Source organism: Ammospiza nelsoni, chromosome 1 (assembly GCF_027579445.1).
Source record: "Ammospiza nelsoni isolate bAmmNel1 chromosome 1, bAmmNel1.pri, whole genome shotgun sequence".
Lineage (NCBI taxonomy): Eukaryota > Metazoa > Chordata > Aves > Passeriformes > Passerellidae > Ammospiza > Ammospiza nelsoni.
The window spans coordinates 108,434,419-108,449,766 of record NC_080633.1 but is presented as its reverse complement, the minus strand read 5'-3'; the positions used below and the strand labels follow the sequence as shown (position 1 = coordinate 108,449,766).

The following is a 15,348-nucleotide window of genomic DNA, read 5'->3' as shown; positions in this document are numbered from 1 at the left end:
ATAGCCTGTGTTTGCCATAAACCCTGATTTGTAAGCATTTAACATATGGATATGACTTTTTTTATTGCTGTATTTACAACTTTGTCTAGGGCATCCTTAATTCATAGTGTTATACATTATATAAAAGCGAGTATAAACTCGCTTTTCACTGTTATAAATTATTGTCTATAATCTCCTAGGAGAAGCTCAGGGAGGACTTCCTGTCTGTGGTTTCCTGAAGCAGTTCTTCAGATCTGGCAGTGTTTATTCATGGTTAGAAGGATTATCTGATACAATGTGTTTTGTACAGGCTGACCGGTCATGCTAAATTTTGGTTTTTCACTGTTGATGCATGGATGCACAGCTTTACCTGTAGTTGAAACTCATTGTACAGTTGAACATGTTCTTTAGAATGTATTCATTATAACTTATGCACATACTCTTCTAGAGTATGCAAAGGTCTAAATCAGGTTTTCTATACAGTTTGTTCCATTCTCAACCATGTCTTCTTCAAGTGACAATTTCTGTGCATTCTCTAATGAAATAGTTGTGCCTGGGGCTGTAGGCAACTTTGTGGGGTTTTTTTATTACATGAAGGGCTGTTTTTCATTGAATTGTTTTCATGCTGCAGAGGCACTGAGTAATGAATTTCCTCAACAGACAGCATCACCATCTAATTTAAACACTATTTTCCAGTGGTCTCCATTTGGCATTTCATACTAGTCAAAACTTTATTCAATTTAGCAACTTCAACAAACAAAACACAATGTAAGAACTATATAAAGCCATTAGAAAGCAACCAAAGGAGGGCTACGAGGAGGGTGTAGGACCTAGAGGGAAAGCCAAATGCAGAGTGGCTGGGGTCACTTGGCTTGTTCAGCCACAGGAAAAGGAGACTGAGGGGAGACCCATCACAGTCTAGAGGCAGTGAAAGGCAGGTACTGATCACTTCCCTATGGAGACCAATGATAGGACCGGAGGGAACAGCATGAAGTTGTGTCAGGACATGTTTAGGTTGCACACTACAAAAAGATTCTTCACCAAGAGGGTGGTTTGGCAGTGGAACAGGCTCACCAGAGAAGTGGTCACAGCACCAGAGCTCAAGTGGTGTTCGGCCAATGCTCTCGGGCACATGGTGTGATTCTTGGGGCGGTCTTTTGCAGAGCCAGGAGCTGGACTCGATCCTAGTGGGTCCCTTTCCAACTCAGGATATTCTATGATTCTATGATTTTGCAACCAGTAGAGTTCCAGTAAGGTACTAACAGGCATTTTAGATGGATAAAACTCCCTGTCTGCTGAGCTACTAGGGCTGCTTTCCCTTCAGTACACTGAGCGGCAGAGAAGAAACCGAGCAGATTTTGAGTCCTCCCCATTGCCGGGCGGCCCCGCGCCGCAGGAGCTCAGCGCTCCCGTTTCTCTCTGCCCTGCAGCCCGACCCCCCTGCCCTGCTCTCGGCGGCACATGACCGAGGCCGGCCCGCAGCCGCTGCCCCGCCGCGCGTTCCTCGAGTGCCGCACCAGGTAGGGAGGGAGGGCAGCGCCGCACGCTCGGAGCGTCCCGCCCCCGCCCCGGCCCGCTCCCAGCCCCGGCCCCGCTCCCAGCCCCGGCCCCGCTCCCAGCCCCCGGCCCGGCCCCGGCCCCGCTCCCAGCCCCCGGCCCGGCCCCGCCGCTCACCCGCGCCCGCCGGGGAGGCATGAGCGACGGAGCGGCCGCTCCGCGCCGCGGGTGAGTGCGCGGCCCTGCGCGGGGAGGGAGGGCAGGCGGGCGGGCGACAGGCGGGGGACAGGCGGGGGACAGGCAGGCGGGAGGGGACAGCCCCCCCAAACCAAAGATGAGTTTATGGAAAGCTTCGGCGGGAGGGGTGCGCGGTTTCGGGATGGGACTGTCCGGTGCCAGGTGCGGCGCTCCGCGCTGCTGCCTTTCTGCCTCCGCGCTGCTGCCTTTCTCCTCCGGCGGTTTGCACCGAGGGATGGCAGCCAGGCAGCAGCTCCCCCTTCCCGAAGGCACTATCGGAGCCTGGAGGTCGCTCTGGAGTTTTAACATCAGAGGTGCGAAGAGTGCAGAGAGAAGCAAACTCACAGTCTCTTTCCACATGTTAAAACTCCATTGTCTACTTGCAATAGAGAGACGTGTGTGGAGAAAGCCCAGGAACCGCACAGAGAAAAAGTTGCGGTACTGGGCTCCCAAGACTCCCCACCTGCTGTGGATACCCATGCCAGTCGCTCATTTAACAGATTTTTGGAAAATGGGGCAGAATGATTACAAGCAAGCCCTGCGGCCGTGCATTGGTTTTGCAAGGGTGGCGTGTCGCCCTCGTCCCTCAAAGCCGGCCCGATGTCCATTCGAGCTCCAGCCGGCCGTGCGAGCCCAGGTCGGGCAGCGTGCGAGTTTGCTGCGGAGATGCCACTGTAAATAACCACGCACAGAAATCATGTGTGACACCAGCGTCCTGTGGAGTGGCTGGCCATAAGCCTCCTTTCAGGATGTGTGTCTGCTCCTTGAAATTATATTAGTTACAAAACGAAGAATTTTTAAAATACTGTTTGACTTTCGTACCAAAACCTTTGTTATGATTTATACTGTTATGGTTTTGAAGCCATAATCATGCCTGAAGCCTTGCTGGCAACGTGATCTGCAAAACCCACTTTGTGTCCTATCAGACACAATTTACTGTGTAATCTTGTAGCCCAGACCAGAGAATTTCCAGTGTGCCCACCTGTGAAACTAATGTGTGACCATCACATTAAAGCGGTTTTCTGTTGTATTTCGAATTTATCTAAGGAAAACGTGAACTACTCAAAAAAACCCCTGTTTTGCAACTTTGATGGCAAATCTCAGCTGCTGAGAGGTCCCATTTCAGTTTCAGACCTGTCACAGCCATCACTCTGACTCATCTCCAGCCTTTAAATTTAACTGCATGCTGAACAAATAGTGGATGTGCGAGATGGTTTTGATATCTAAGTTGCTAATTCCATTTGAATTTAAGTGAAAACCTGGGCTCAGGTCTCAAACACAGTATTAAGCTTTTACTAACATTTATAGAAGGTTTAGCTGTAGGGGGGAAAGGTGAAGGTTTTTAAAAGAAAAATTTGGCTCTGACAACTGAGCATTTTGCTTAATGTTGAAATCATGGAAGAACAAACTGCTTCAAAAAAGGATTTTTATGGATTAAAAATAGATATTTATATCTAAATATATTAATTAACCATTATAGCCATTAACTATGGCTGACAGAGTTCTATGTAGCATGATGCTCTGGAAAAACATAAACTTACATTGATGAGCCAGCTTTTGTGTTTGAAGCATTTGGCTTGCCTGCAGCATTTCTGCATTTTCAGGGCTGCAGATAATATTGACTGAATTGACTGCACGTGCTTTCAGCTGGAGGAGCAATATGAGATCTGTCTTTCCTAAGGGGTAGTCTCCTTCTAGTCAGGCCCACCAGCAGTCCAGTAGAAGGTGTGCTCTTCCACGTGCACGCACACACTCACTGTTAAGGTGATTTTCCAAGATGTTCCACAACTAGTGAGAAGCCAACTGCATGATCTTAATGACAAATACAAACACCTTTTTCTGTCCACTTTCTGGGAGGTGTGTAATTAATCTGCTGATCTTGCTGTTCTCTGATTACAGAAAGAGACAGTCAGGCACATTTGAACAAAGACATCAGAAGTCACCATGCTCCATAAACCTACATTCCCCCCTTAGTGCTCTTGCTGGCTGGAAATTTTTCAAAATTCTTGAATATGACACCAGGGCTTGCACCAGGGGAATCCAGGTTACATCCCAGCTGAGCTGAGGGATAAAAGAGTAGCTGAATGCTGCTTCCCTTGTCTGTGCACCCAGGTCCCAGGTTTCTCTTCCATGGGCTTCACTGTATGTGTCGTCCCTATGTTCACCTGGAACATGCCCAGGGAACTGGGAAAATGAGCTTTTCTCAGTATGGATATAGCACCTATCTCTTACTCAGGTCACTAAGATAAATTATTAGTGAGGAAGCATTAAGGGAATCAGAGGTAAGCCTTTAAGTTTCAGTGTGAATCTGAGCATAGAGTTCAAAGGTAAGAACACCAAATACCTGTGAGCTTTAGCTTTGAGGGAGGCAATGATTTTGAGTTCATTTTGTACAAAAAGTCTAGTCTAGATGGTTGGCCATTAACTGGCTGTTAAATATGAGATCTTACAGAAACATCTTTCCATTTATCTTGAGTTTGACCTAAAATCAGAAGATTTGGGGTATTACTTTATTCTCTTTTGAGGTTTTGGCTTCACTTCTCTTGAGGAACTTGTCTAATTCAAGTGTCTCAGATCCCTTCATAAGCACTTAACAAGGGCCATTTTTAGGAGAGAATTTAATTGTTCTCATCTGAGAGTGTAGAGAACTGAGACAGAGTTCAAAAGGCCTATCCAAAATACAGAGTAAATTAGCATAGAAAATGAGTCAGGGAAACAATTTATTTGCTCCAGTCACAGCGTTAAATTGCTTTTCCCTTACTCACTGTAACTGTTAAGAAATTCATGGGCCATTCCTCTTGCAATGACTTGAGAAGGGCAGACATGCCTTTTATGCTCCTTTCTGATGTAACTGGTATTAAATATGCATTGTAGCTCAGTTACCGTAGATAACTGAGCATGAATTCATCCATCTTCCACTTGAAATTCTGTTCCCAAATGTAGCCGCTGAATATTCTTTCTTTTGTTTTCTACTTTTTGGATGGGTTGGATGTTTCTTGGTTTTGTTTTTAGAGAAGAATCTTTTTAGCATTCCTTAGAAACTAATTAAAATGCTTCCCTTTTGGCTTATTCTCCTAATTTATTAATACCACAAATAACTTTTCTTTGGTGACCCACTTTCATAGGTATCTGAACATCTAGCAAAATTGTAACTCACCAGGAAGGCGGTGTAGACTAATAAATAGCATCTCCAGACAGGAAGAAAAGCCAAGACACTTCTTTCTTTTCCATGCAGAGTTTTACACACCACACACACAGAAAATATTGCTCTATTCCCCAGCTCAATTGGCGCCGTTAGCCCAAAAGAAAGCATTTTATTGATTACACAATTGATTTAAAGGTCAGAATGTAGGATTGCATCTATTCTCCTGCCTGAATTCAATTTCCACCCACTATCCACAGTGAAGAAACTGCTCTTTGCATAAATATAAATTGAAATACTGATCTGTGTGAGTGTTCAAGGAAATAAACTTTCTCTTCAAGCTCCCAGGGCAACTCCCCAACACTACACTGTCATCAAAACCACTAGGCTTCAACGAAGATACTGCTTTTTATTGAATTATCTTACCTGCTTTGTGAAAATGACAGGTTTGCATAGAAAAAGAGGATACTCACTGATTTAATGAACATGATGATCAACAGGCCACTGGAAGTGGTAGAGCTATACAGCCTCTAAATCAGAGGCCAGCTACCATAGAAGAGTACACTTAATTTCCTGGTCATTTCAAAATACACGGACATTGCTTTTTGGGAGCTGAAACTATGCAGAGTTATCACAAGGAGTGATTAATTACCCTGTGTCCTGCAGACACTCCAACTCTGGACATGTTTTAAGGGCAGTCTGCTCTAAGAGGGTAGTCTGTGGTTGTCCCAGCCCAAGGACACTCAGTGTTGCCGCCTTCTCTCCAAAGTCGGCTAAAGAGCAGCCCCTAACAGGAGAGCATAAGGTTTATTTGTTGGCTACTGATGAAAATTTGCTTTCCTTTTCAGTAAGTGTGCACGTCTGTGTAAGTGTGAGAGAATTATGGTGGCATTTAAAGGAGTCTGGACTCAGCCCTTCTGGAAAGCCGTTTCGGCGGAGTTTTTGGCCATGCTCATTTTTGTCCTCCTCAGCCTCGGCTCCACGATCAACTGGGGTGGAGCAGAGAAGCCCCTGCCTGTGGACATGGTCCTCATATCCCTCTGCTTTGGACTCAGCATTGCCACCATGGTGCAGTGCTTTGGGCACATCAGCGGAGGCCACATCAACCCTGCCGTGACCGTGGCCATGGTCTGCACCAGGAAGATCAGCCTTGCCAAGTCCGTCTTCTACATCATTGCCCAGTGCCTGGGAGCCATCGTGGGCGCGGGCATCCTCTACCTTGTCACACCGCCCAGCGTGGTGGGAGGCCTGGGAGTCACTGCGGTAATCTCTCCTCCTCTGCCTCTTGAACTAGCCTAGCTCAGACCCCGAGAAAATAGAATCAGTGTCACACATAATGAGGACAGCTCAGGTACAGATTTTTAACAGCTTGCTGGTTTATTTACCACACCCAGACAGGGCTTAAAGCTCTCCTTAGGATGGGTTTATGCAGTGTGATAGTTATAGCTGATCTTTTTATAGAAGCTCTCTTTCCTAGAACTTCCCCAAATCTGATGACAGCAGGTAATGTTAATTTACATACAAAATTTAAATAATATATGCGTGAAATGCCATTTTTATATGGTCTGGGGAGGGGGGAAATTAATTCTATGCTATTATGATGGGGATTGAAAAAATATCAATTTAAAATGACACACTTTTGAAATAGATGGTGGCTTAGATTTCAGCTTTGTTCTAAACTAATAAGGAATGCCATCAGTTAGGCCTGTTGCAGGACTTATTAAAAATGCACTTGAGCCGCACACTGCTTAATTTTTAATTGAAATTTAAATTAATTAAGTCAGGGCTAATTAATGAATTTATAATTGAATAGTAAATTACAGTGCTCCCAAGAAAAAAAAATGGTGAAAGCGAAGTGCAGCATTTGCAAATCCCTGTGTAAAAATAAACTATAGTTCTGCAGTCTAACTTTGAAGTTCCAGTTGGATGTTATTGTTAAGCCTTCTGTTCTCAGTCCAGCAATGATTTTCCATGTTTCTCAAAATAAAAAACCATTTAAAAGTTTTTACAAAAAGGGAGAAGAGTGAAAAGGGGGGAATCTGTACCTCTAAAAGTTCATTGTTGTCTTTCACTTTGTACTATTTAGAAATACCATTCATTGAAATACAATTTGTGCATGTGATAGCTTTCTGATTTACAAAATCACCTTTTCTTCATTTCTGGTGTTTCTTTGCCTTCTTCCAGGTACACAGAGATCTTTCTGCTGGGCATGGACTCCTGGTGGAATTGATAATTACATTCCAGCTGGTTTTTACTATTTTTGCTAGCTGTGATTCAAAACGAAGTGATGTCACTGGTTCAGTAGCTTTAGCAATTGGATTTTCTGTTGCAATTGGACACTTATTTGCTGTAAGTTAATGGTTTCTCTTTAAAAAAATAGATCCCTTCACCCTTTATGATTACTTCAGAAGTAAATGGAAACTTTTGTGACCTTTAGAGCAATTACAGCTATATAGCTGCTGTATTCTTTATGGACCCATGCCAAAGCCCTTTGGAGTCTCAGGAGTGTCCCCTTGGGTAGGGTGTTGCACCAGAACTTTGGGCTGTTCATGTGATGACTTTTTTTAACTTTGTGTTAAGACTCAGGAGAGTGATGATATCTGTTGTAAAGAGGAGGAGCTGTACAAAACCAGGGTGGTCCCATAGAAATCAAATCACTGCCTTCCAGACTTTAATAACAGGCAACATTTCTCTCTGCTTTAGATCAATTACACCGGTGCCAGCATGAACCCAGCTCGATCATTTGGACCTGCTGTCATTATGGGAAGATGGGAAAACCAATGGGTAATTCTCCTTTCATACTTCCTCTACCATAGTGACAAACAGTGGTCAGGATTTTTCATACATCATTTGCTCCCAGTGCATCCCATAGAGACCATCCCCCAGGAAGACAGGCACTGACCTGCCCCAAGCTTAGGCATCATCATCTCCTCATCTAGGACTGCAGTGCAGCATGCAGCATGTTTGGAATAGCATCTTACTATTTCAGGGGCCATTTTGTGGAGGTAATAGCTTGGGTAGAAAAGAAATCATAGGAAAAGTTCAAAACAAAAATGAAAAAAGCGACCCAAGGAGACTGAAAGAATTGAACTGCTGGAAAGAAAAATCCTCCAAGGCAGATTGCAAACCCCTCTGGTCCTGCTGGTGAGGAGCTATGGAAGTAATTCTGTCAGCTTCACATTTCACCTGGTTCTGCAGCAAACTGGGGCAGATGTATAAAATGAGAACAGGGACCCTCTGTGATCTGGTTCCTGGGGGAGAACCTGCCTCGGCAAATGCCTGCAGTGAGAGATGAAGAGGTTGCAGTCTGGTATTTGCAGACCAGGCCAGATGTTACCTGCTTCAGTTTGAAAGTGTCAGCTTAGTCAGGCGCAGTTGCACAGGAAATAATGTTATAAGCAGGCTGTGAATGATGCAGTAAATTTCTATAGCATCCAACTTACAAAAAAACATTTCATATTTTATAAGGGAAAGATGGATCACAGCTCACCTAATTATAGAGAGGGAAATCACTTCTAGAGACACACTCAGTGCAGACTGAAGAGCTGCATATTACAGTGCATATAAGGATTTTCTTGATTTTTAAAGTATGAAGCCCACATTGCTCCCACTGCAGCTAAGAATAGAAATAGCATTGTCTTCAGGCCCTAAGGCTTCAATTCTGCAAACACGATACCATGTGTAACTTTGTTCCCAAGAGTTATCCTATTGAGGCAGATTTACCCAGTTATCAGTGAGTGGCTTGTTCATGTGAAAAACTGCTGTAGTTTTTCACAAGATTAATTATCCATACTCTGAGGAAGCCTGTAATTTATAACTAAAGCTATAAACAATAAACAAATAAACAAATAAACAAATGCACCATGGAGAAACTTGCAGGAGAAGCTTAGTTACTGTCCTGGCCACTTGGAAAGACAGCCTTTTCTCTTCCTCCAGAGCAGTGACATTGGCATACCATTGACAGAAGCCTGTGGGCTTTGGCACCTGCTAATGTCACTGCACTGCTGCTGGTCATGATTAAATAGATAGGTACCTACAAAGTTGTGTTATGTCCATTGTATTTGCTTATTTAAATTAGATTATCAGATTGCCTGTTGTGGTTGACTGCCTGTTGTGGTTGACTGCCTGTTGTATTGTGTTGGATTAAATGCCAAATTTGAAATATTTTGGAAACATAAGTCTGAAATACCAAAGCAGAACTCTTTGTGTGTACACTAGGAAGGGCCTTTGTGTGTACACTAGTTGAAAGTTCATTGTCATCTTGGTTCAAAATGCAGGAAGAAAATCACTTTTCTACATCGATGTTTCCTTTGTGTGTCTTCTTGCAAAGAGTCCATACTTTTGGTCTATAGCTGGCAGTGAGGAATGAAAAGTTTAGAAGAGGCTTCCTGTAAAGAAGATAGATCAATAAAACTTGATTTAACTTCCTGATAGATCAATAAAACTTGACAAAATTATTTCACTTCAGAGAAGTGGGCCATCTTTGTCAGCCTTCTTATCACTGTTAATTTAAAAGCTTAATGCCTGGGATTTTTCCCCACCCCTTTTTTTGCAGGTGTACTGGGTGGGGCCGATAATCGGAGCCGTCCTTGCCGGTGCTCTGTACGAGTACGTCTATTGCCCGGACGTTGAGCTCAAGCGCCGCTTCAAAGACGTCTTTGGTAAGGCCACCCAGCCCTCCAAGGGCAAGTACATCGAGGTGGATGACAACAGGAGCCACATAGAGACCGATGACCTGATCCTGAAGCCTGGCATAGTTCATGTGATTGATATCGACAGGGGTGAGGACAAGAAGGGAAGAGACCCATCCAGCGAGGTGTTGTCTTCCGTATGACTAGCAAGAAGCACTGAAAGCAGAGAGCGGCCTGCTAGCACGTCCACAGATATCCTTCCACCCGTTAAAGAAACAGATCTCCTCTAGACTGAGCACCTTCCACTTCTTGAAAGGTATGGTGTGGGCACATGCACGGAGTGGTGTCACCAAACCATACGCCTGCTTGGTTGGAAGATTAGGACTTTGCTATAATTAGGATTCCCCATCAATTATTCCAAACTTAGACTTGTTCCTAGTATTTTCCTTTCCTTCTTTCTGGAGCAACCCCAAAGTCAAAAAAAAAAGGAGATGAAAGCATTCTCCTTTAATAAAGCAGTCAATAATGAGATAAAGATAGAGATGTGTAACATCCAGATTGACAGTTAAGACGTACCAGGAAATGCCTATAGACATGAAGACCTACTTATCAGATTGTTCTTCTGACACTTAATTGGCTGTTGTCAGCACCGATTATAACATCTTACCCATTAAGCCTTCTCTGCGAGGTTTGGAGACAGCACCAGCACTATTTAAGAGTTTTATCCACAGTCAAGCAAAGGAATATTGTTTCCACTCATGTACATCACTATTGCCTTGCAGACTACCTCTGAAAAAAATGATACTTTAACAGGCTTTTAAGAAAAAAAATTCTATCAACCCATCAAATTTCGCTCATCTGATTCACTGTATAAATACATTACCTTCATCCCCAAGAGTAAATGTGCTGAAATGGAATGTTGAAGTGTAGGGTAATAAGGCTGCAAAGCAGTTGATTGTACTTCTTGCTCCCTCTTGTCATTGTCTATCTGGTGAAACATTCTCCTGGGGTTTGACTATTGACCATTCAGTGTTAGCAGACTCTCAAGGTCATGCAAAGAATATAAAGGCTTTCCTGTTACTTAATAACTTAAATAAGAGATATCAGAAGAAAAGAAGGCATATCTGTTTTCAGTGCACTTGTTTGAATACACATTTCTGTGCTAATTTATGTAAACTAAAGGTTTAAATTACTCACCTGTTTTCTTACAAGAAGGTTGGAGATAGTGTTTTTTTTAATTTATTAGTAATGTAGAGGGGTTTTAACTTTTAACTGTATTGAGACACTGATTGGGAAATATTTTTTTATAACAGATGATAAAAATACGACTGCTTCTGGCTTTTTGTTGTAACTGATGCCTAACTATTTGAACAGGTTCACTGCTTGTTCCTGTGTTCATATAGTCATAAACTACACCTCTGGCAAAGGTTTCTTTATCTGTTGTTAGAAAAAGGCTCAAGTGCTTGCAGGGTGTTTTAGGGGCAAAAGGACATGAAATATGTTTGGTAAACAGTCTTTCCCCTATAGAGGATTTTGCCAGACAAAATCACCCCATCAGAACATTTCTGTAAAGCTTTTGCTGACTTACTGCTTTTGTTTCTGATCAGTGGCTTTGAGTTTTACAATATGCAGCTGCAGAGCAGTCAGGAGCATGGTATTATTACCATAATTATATAGTTTTTATTTTTAAATTGAAAACCTATCCCTGCTTATTTAGCAAAAAGAGAGGAAAAAAAAGTATTAGTCCTGACTGTGGGCTGTATTAGCCTCATCTGTTCTTTGACATACTCTACATGCAATCTTTATTACAGGGAATTAGATGTTTCTAATGAGATAATAAAACCACTACAACCCTCAAATCTGTGCACTATGTTCCAAGGGCAATTCTAGTGTCCCAGCTTGCAGCCTTGTGTAGTCCCAGCGTGTCCTTTTTCAAGTTCCACATTTTTCTTGTCTTAGTCCCTGTTAGTGTGGTGCAAGTTCCCTGCACTGAGCATGAGGTTCATGACTCCTTCATGCATTTGCAGTTGAGCATGGCTGGGGACCTGCAATGGGCAATGTCAAATTGCAGATAAGGGCTCCTTCCCACAGCAAGGACTGTGTCCCAAGGGAAGGGCAGCCCAGATGTGGTGTTAGACCTCTGCTCAGATGGATGAATACCATGATAAAGAAATTCAGTAAGAAAGATCAAAACTTGTTGGGGATTTGTCTAGGCAGTAAGTTGGGCTTTTTCTTTTACGAGGTTCCAATCTGTATTTGTTAAAGGGACGTTTTGGTTAAACCTTTTGCATGGCTTAAAAAAGTAAAGAGTAATACACATAAAATTGGTGGATTTTTAAGCAAAGGTTTGCATTTTTTTTTACTTAAAGACACTCCTTAATTTGTGAATTTTGCATGGTACTGTGTTATTTAAATAAGAAGCTGTGATTTGCTTTATGCTTAAGGGTCCTTTACACAAATGGCTTGATGTGTGTTTTCCTCACCCAGCCTGATTCTGCCACTGAGGTGAGCATAATGTGAGCATAGCACCAGCCACCCCTGTTAGGAGGATCTTTTTCCTGTATTAATGAACTGTGGCAAACACTCAGAACCAGCCCCAGAACCAGCAGAGCTCCTTATTGAGGATAAGATCCTGACACTTCTGAAAAGATCAGGGAAAAGAAGGGATGCTAAAATAGAGGCCAGCAGGCAGTAAAGGTTGATGCCATGCCATTAGACATTAGCAGGTAAGCAATGTGTGGTAGGTCTGCTCCTGATCCCACAGATTAAAACTTGTGGAGGAGTTTGTCATTGACTACAGTGGAAATGATCCTGAACTTTTTTGGGGAGTGATGGCTTTTCTCACACACTTCACTGTGTTTTTTCTAAAATCCAAGGCTTTCAGCAATATGCTTAATTTTGGAAGAAGATGCATTCAACTTGTGGCTAATGACCCACCCTACAGTAAATCCTTAGCAGTGGCTGTAACCACAGGTGGTTCTGCCCCACCACATTCATATAAGGGAACATCACTCCTCAGCATCCATTAGGACTTAGTTTAGCACAGGGATACGTGTTCCTCTAAGCTGTCTTGCAATGGTATCATCACTGTACAATAGTCATGCTTGGTTAAATAATAGACTAGCATGACCTTTTAAAGGATTCAAGATACTTCTGCTTTAGTATTCTTTTTAAACATGTACTTTGATACTGTTTGAGTGAGATTTGTGTTCTTAAGCTCTTCAGCTCTACACTGCATCTCATAACATACTTGATGTCCTCTTAAAACATTTCTTGCTTTTGGTGGGAAATGGTTTTTTTTATGATTGTGGATGGAAAGACTGGCAGGTCTGTCATCATTTTGGGGCCCCAAAAATAGGATGAGTCTCACTCCTCCATGGTATCAGGATTGTTTTCAATGCTATATTTGCACTTTAACAAGCACCTTCATAATATTAAGTCACTGGGTTTCAGAAAAGAAAGCATGGAAGCCAAGGGTGATTCTATTGAAGCACACAAATACCTTTTAGGTTGCATGTACTCTGAGAAGTTCATCACCCAAATTCTAGCTATTCTCAGGAAAAAAAAAAAAAAGAAGAAGAAACCCTGCAGCATCCAAGTTGTCATGATAACCCTTCTGTCCAAGCATTCCACCTTTCAGTGGAAGTAGGAGTGAGATTCATCTCATGCTGTGTTTAGGTTTGTCACGTGTATTTGCATATCAGTTTTTCAAAATGTGCTTTTTTTCTGGTTATTAGTAATTACCACAGTGTGTGTTTAGAAAGCTCGATGGCCATCTACCTTTCTAGTGCTTGATGGCAGAGCAGCTGCTGCTGTGCTCTGAAACATCTTATCTGCTGGCTGTGTAACACATTCAGGATATTGTACACCATCCAATCTTTTTAATCTTATTAAAATATGTGAGAATTTACATTGTGAGTCTTTCTTTTCAAGGTGAGAGGTAAAAACACCATGCACAATTTTTTGTATCTCAGTTCAGCCTGTGTGTATCTGAGTTTCTCAAGGACTTTCTGAATAGATAATATGTAAATATAGACTGCAGTATTTGCTACCCACTTATATGATCTAAGTCATCCTGTTGCAGTCTGAAATTTAGGACAAATGAGGTAAAGCAAACTGTGTATATGGATTTTTCCACAAGACTGCTTATTGTTTAAGTGCTTAGTCACCATGATATCAGAACTAATGTAATAGAACTTTAAAATTCCGTATGTAATATTTGGAATAATCTACTGAAAAATTCACTATAAAATAATACATGATTATCTGGTTCCCACATGTATTCTACTGTATCTCACACTACTGTTGCAAATAAACAAGTGTCAAAAAAAAAGGGTGTCTTTTGATCATTGGAAACATTTCATGATCCTAAAGCTCGGGACTGAAATATAAGGAAAAACCCCAAATCCAACCCATGGAACATGTCTAAGAGGAGTCTGGAAATGTATGCAACAGAGAATGAATGATTTCCTGTGGAAAAATATTCATCAGAGAAGAGAGCTGCTTGTGCAAATGTTTTATTTTTTTTAAGGAAATGAGCTAAACCAATTATAGCAAAAATTATGCTGGTATGTTGTCATGGTTTAATCCCAGCTGGGAACTAAGCACCACAAAGCCACTCCCTGACCTCCCCCACTCCCAGTCCAGTGGAATGGGGAGGAGAATCAAAACCAAAACTTGTATGTTGAGATAAGAGCAGTGTAATATAAAAAACACAAAACATCAGTGTGTTATCAACATTATTCTCATGCCAAATCCAAAACAACAACATTGTACCAGCTACTGAGGAAAAATTAACTCTATCCCAGCTGAAACCAGGTCATGTATGTACATCACTGATTTTGCCAAATGGATTAAAAACTCATAGGACTAGTGGAGAGCCAAGGATTTGAAAAGTGATAGAAATTATACTGGCACTTCAGACCCCTTTCACTAAAACAGCTTGTGAGACCGAGCTCCCATGACAATCTTAAATGGAAATCAGATCCTGGGGAACTTACATTTCTAGTTGTCTAGCTCTTTGCTTAGAATGCAAAGTTTAGCTGCTATGACATTAATGGAGGTAAATTAGGATCCTGGAAATGACTAATATGAGAATCCATCACCTGGGATAGCTTCTAATCAGTAGAAAAAGTTCTTGCCTGATATTCACCCCTTGCATTGCTTCAACTCTTGCCTTCAGCTTCTTCAAGCTCCAGAGGCACTTCCCAAGAGGCTTAGGGGGAGTGTGTATGTTGCATATGATTTAATACACACATGGTTTGTACCTTACTGAAACAGGCTCCCAAGGGAATTTAGGCAGAACCAGTAAAATTATTTTGGTGTCACAATCACACGAGGAAGGAGACATTCTGACATTTTTAAACAAGCACAAAACAGGAATATGGGTGTCTGGAGAGTTACAAAGGTCAACACATAGTGATGGAGCTGTCTGCAGTGTTAAGATGAAGGGTCCTGGGAAGAACACAGAAGCAGCCACGTGGACAAGGGAGATCTTTGTAGTGTACTTCTTACTGGGGATTACTGGCACGAAGGTATCAGTACAGAATTAAAACATGGTCCCCATTGTATGAGGATGTGGGAGAAGCTTTTGGATCTCATCTGAGCCTTTTTTCGATCCCATGGAGAGACTGAGCTCTGCTGAGTGAGAAATGTCCTTACTCTAGGCTTCAGTGGCAACACTTGCTTCAGCAGCGACAGCTACAAACAGCAAATGTGACCCAGGCATCTGCTTAAAGAGAGAACTTAGCAGATATTTCCAATATCAGCTTGCTTTTAAAACCTCATTTGGCTTTAGACTCCTTTATCAGTTGTAGATTGTAGTGTATTGCAAACGTTATATGCTACTTTATTTATATCAGA

General features: G+C 42.2%; 1 protein-coding gene across 2 annotated transcripts; it reads left to right on the top strand.

Annotated features, from left to right (window-relative positions):
- The first annotated feature begins 1,417 nt into the window (after positions 1-1,417).
- Positions 1,418-13,819, top strand: AQP4 (aquaporin 4). 2 transcript variants are annotated; one of them, XM_059466877.1, is made up of 5 exons: positions 1,418-1,499; positions 5,704-6,118; positions 7,040-7,204; positions 7,559-7,639; positions 9,411-13,819. In XM_059466877.1, exons 1-5 carry the CDS (start codon positions 1,441-1,443, stop codon positions 9,687-9,689), a joined length of 999 nt encoding a protein of 332 aa, XP_059322860.1. In that variant the 5' UTR covers positions 1,418-1,440; the 3' UTR covers positions 9,690-13,819. The 2 variants fall into 2 exon arrangements, with proteins under 2 accessions (XP_059322860.1, XP_059322867.1); XM_059466884.1 differs by lacking the exon at positions 1,418-1,499 and adding an exon at positions 1,562-1,704.
- Positions 13,820-15,348: the final 1,529 nt, after the last annotated feature.

Excerpts from the sequence above, each read along its gene's own strand:
- AQP4 (XM_059466877.1), top strand. The coding sequence starts at position 1,441 with ATGACCGAGGCCGGCCCGCAGCCGCTGCCCCGCCGCGCGTTCCTCGAG. Across the intron at positions 6,119-7,039 it reads GAGGCCTGGGAGTCACTGCG|GTACACAGAGATCTTTCTGC; the intron begins GTAATCTCTCCT and ends GCCTTCTTCCAG. Across the intron at positions 7,640-9,410 it reads GAAGATGGGAAAACCAATGG|GTGTACTGGGTGGGGCCGAT; the intron begins GTAATTCTCCTT and ends CTTTTTTTGCAG.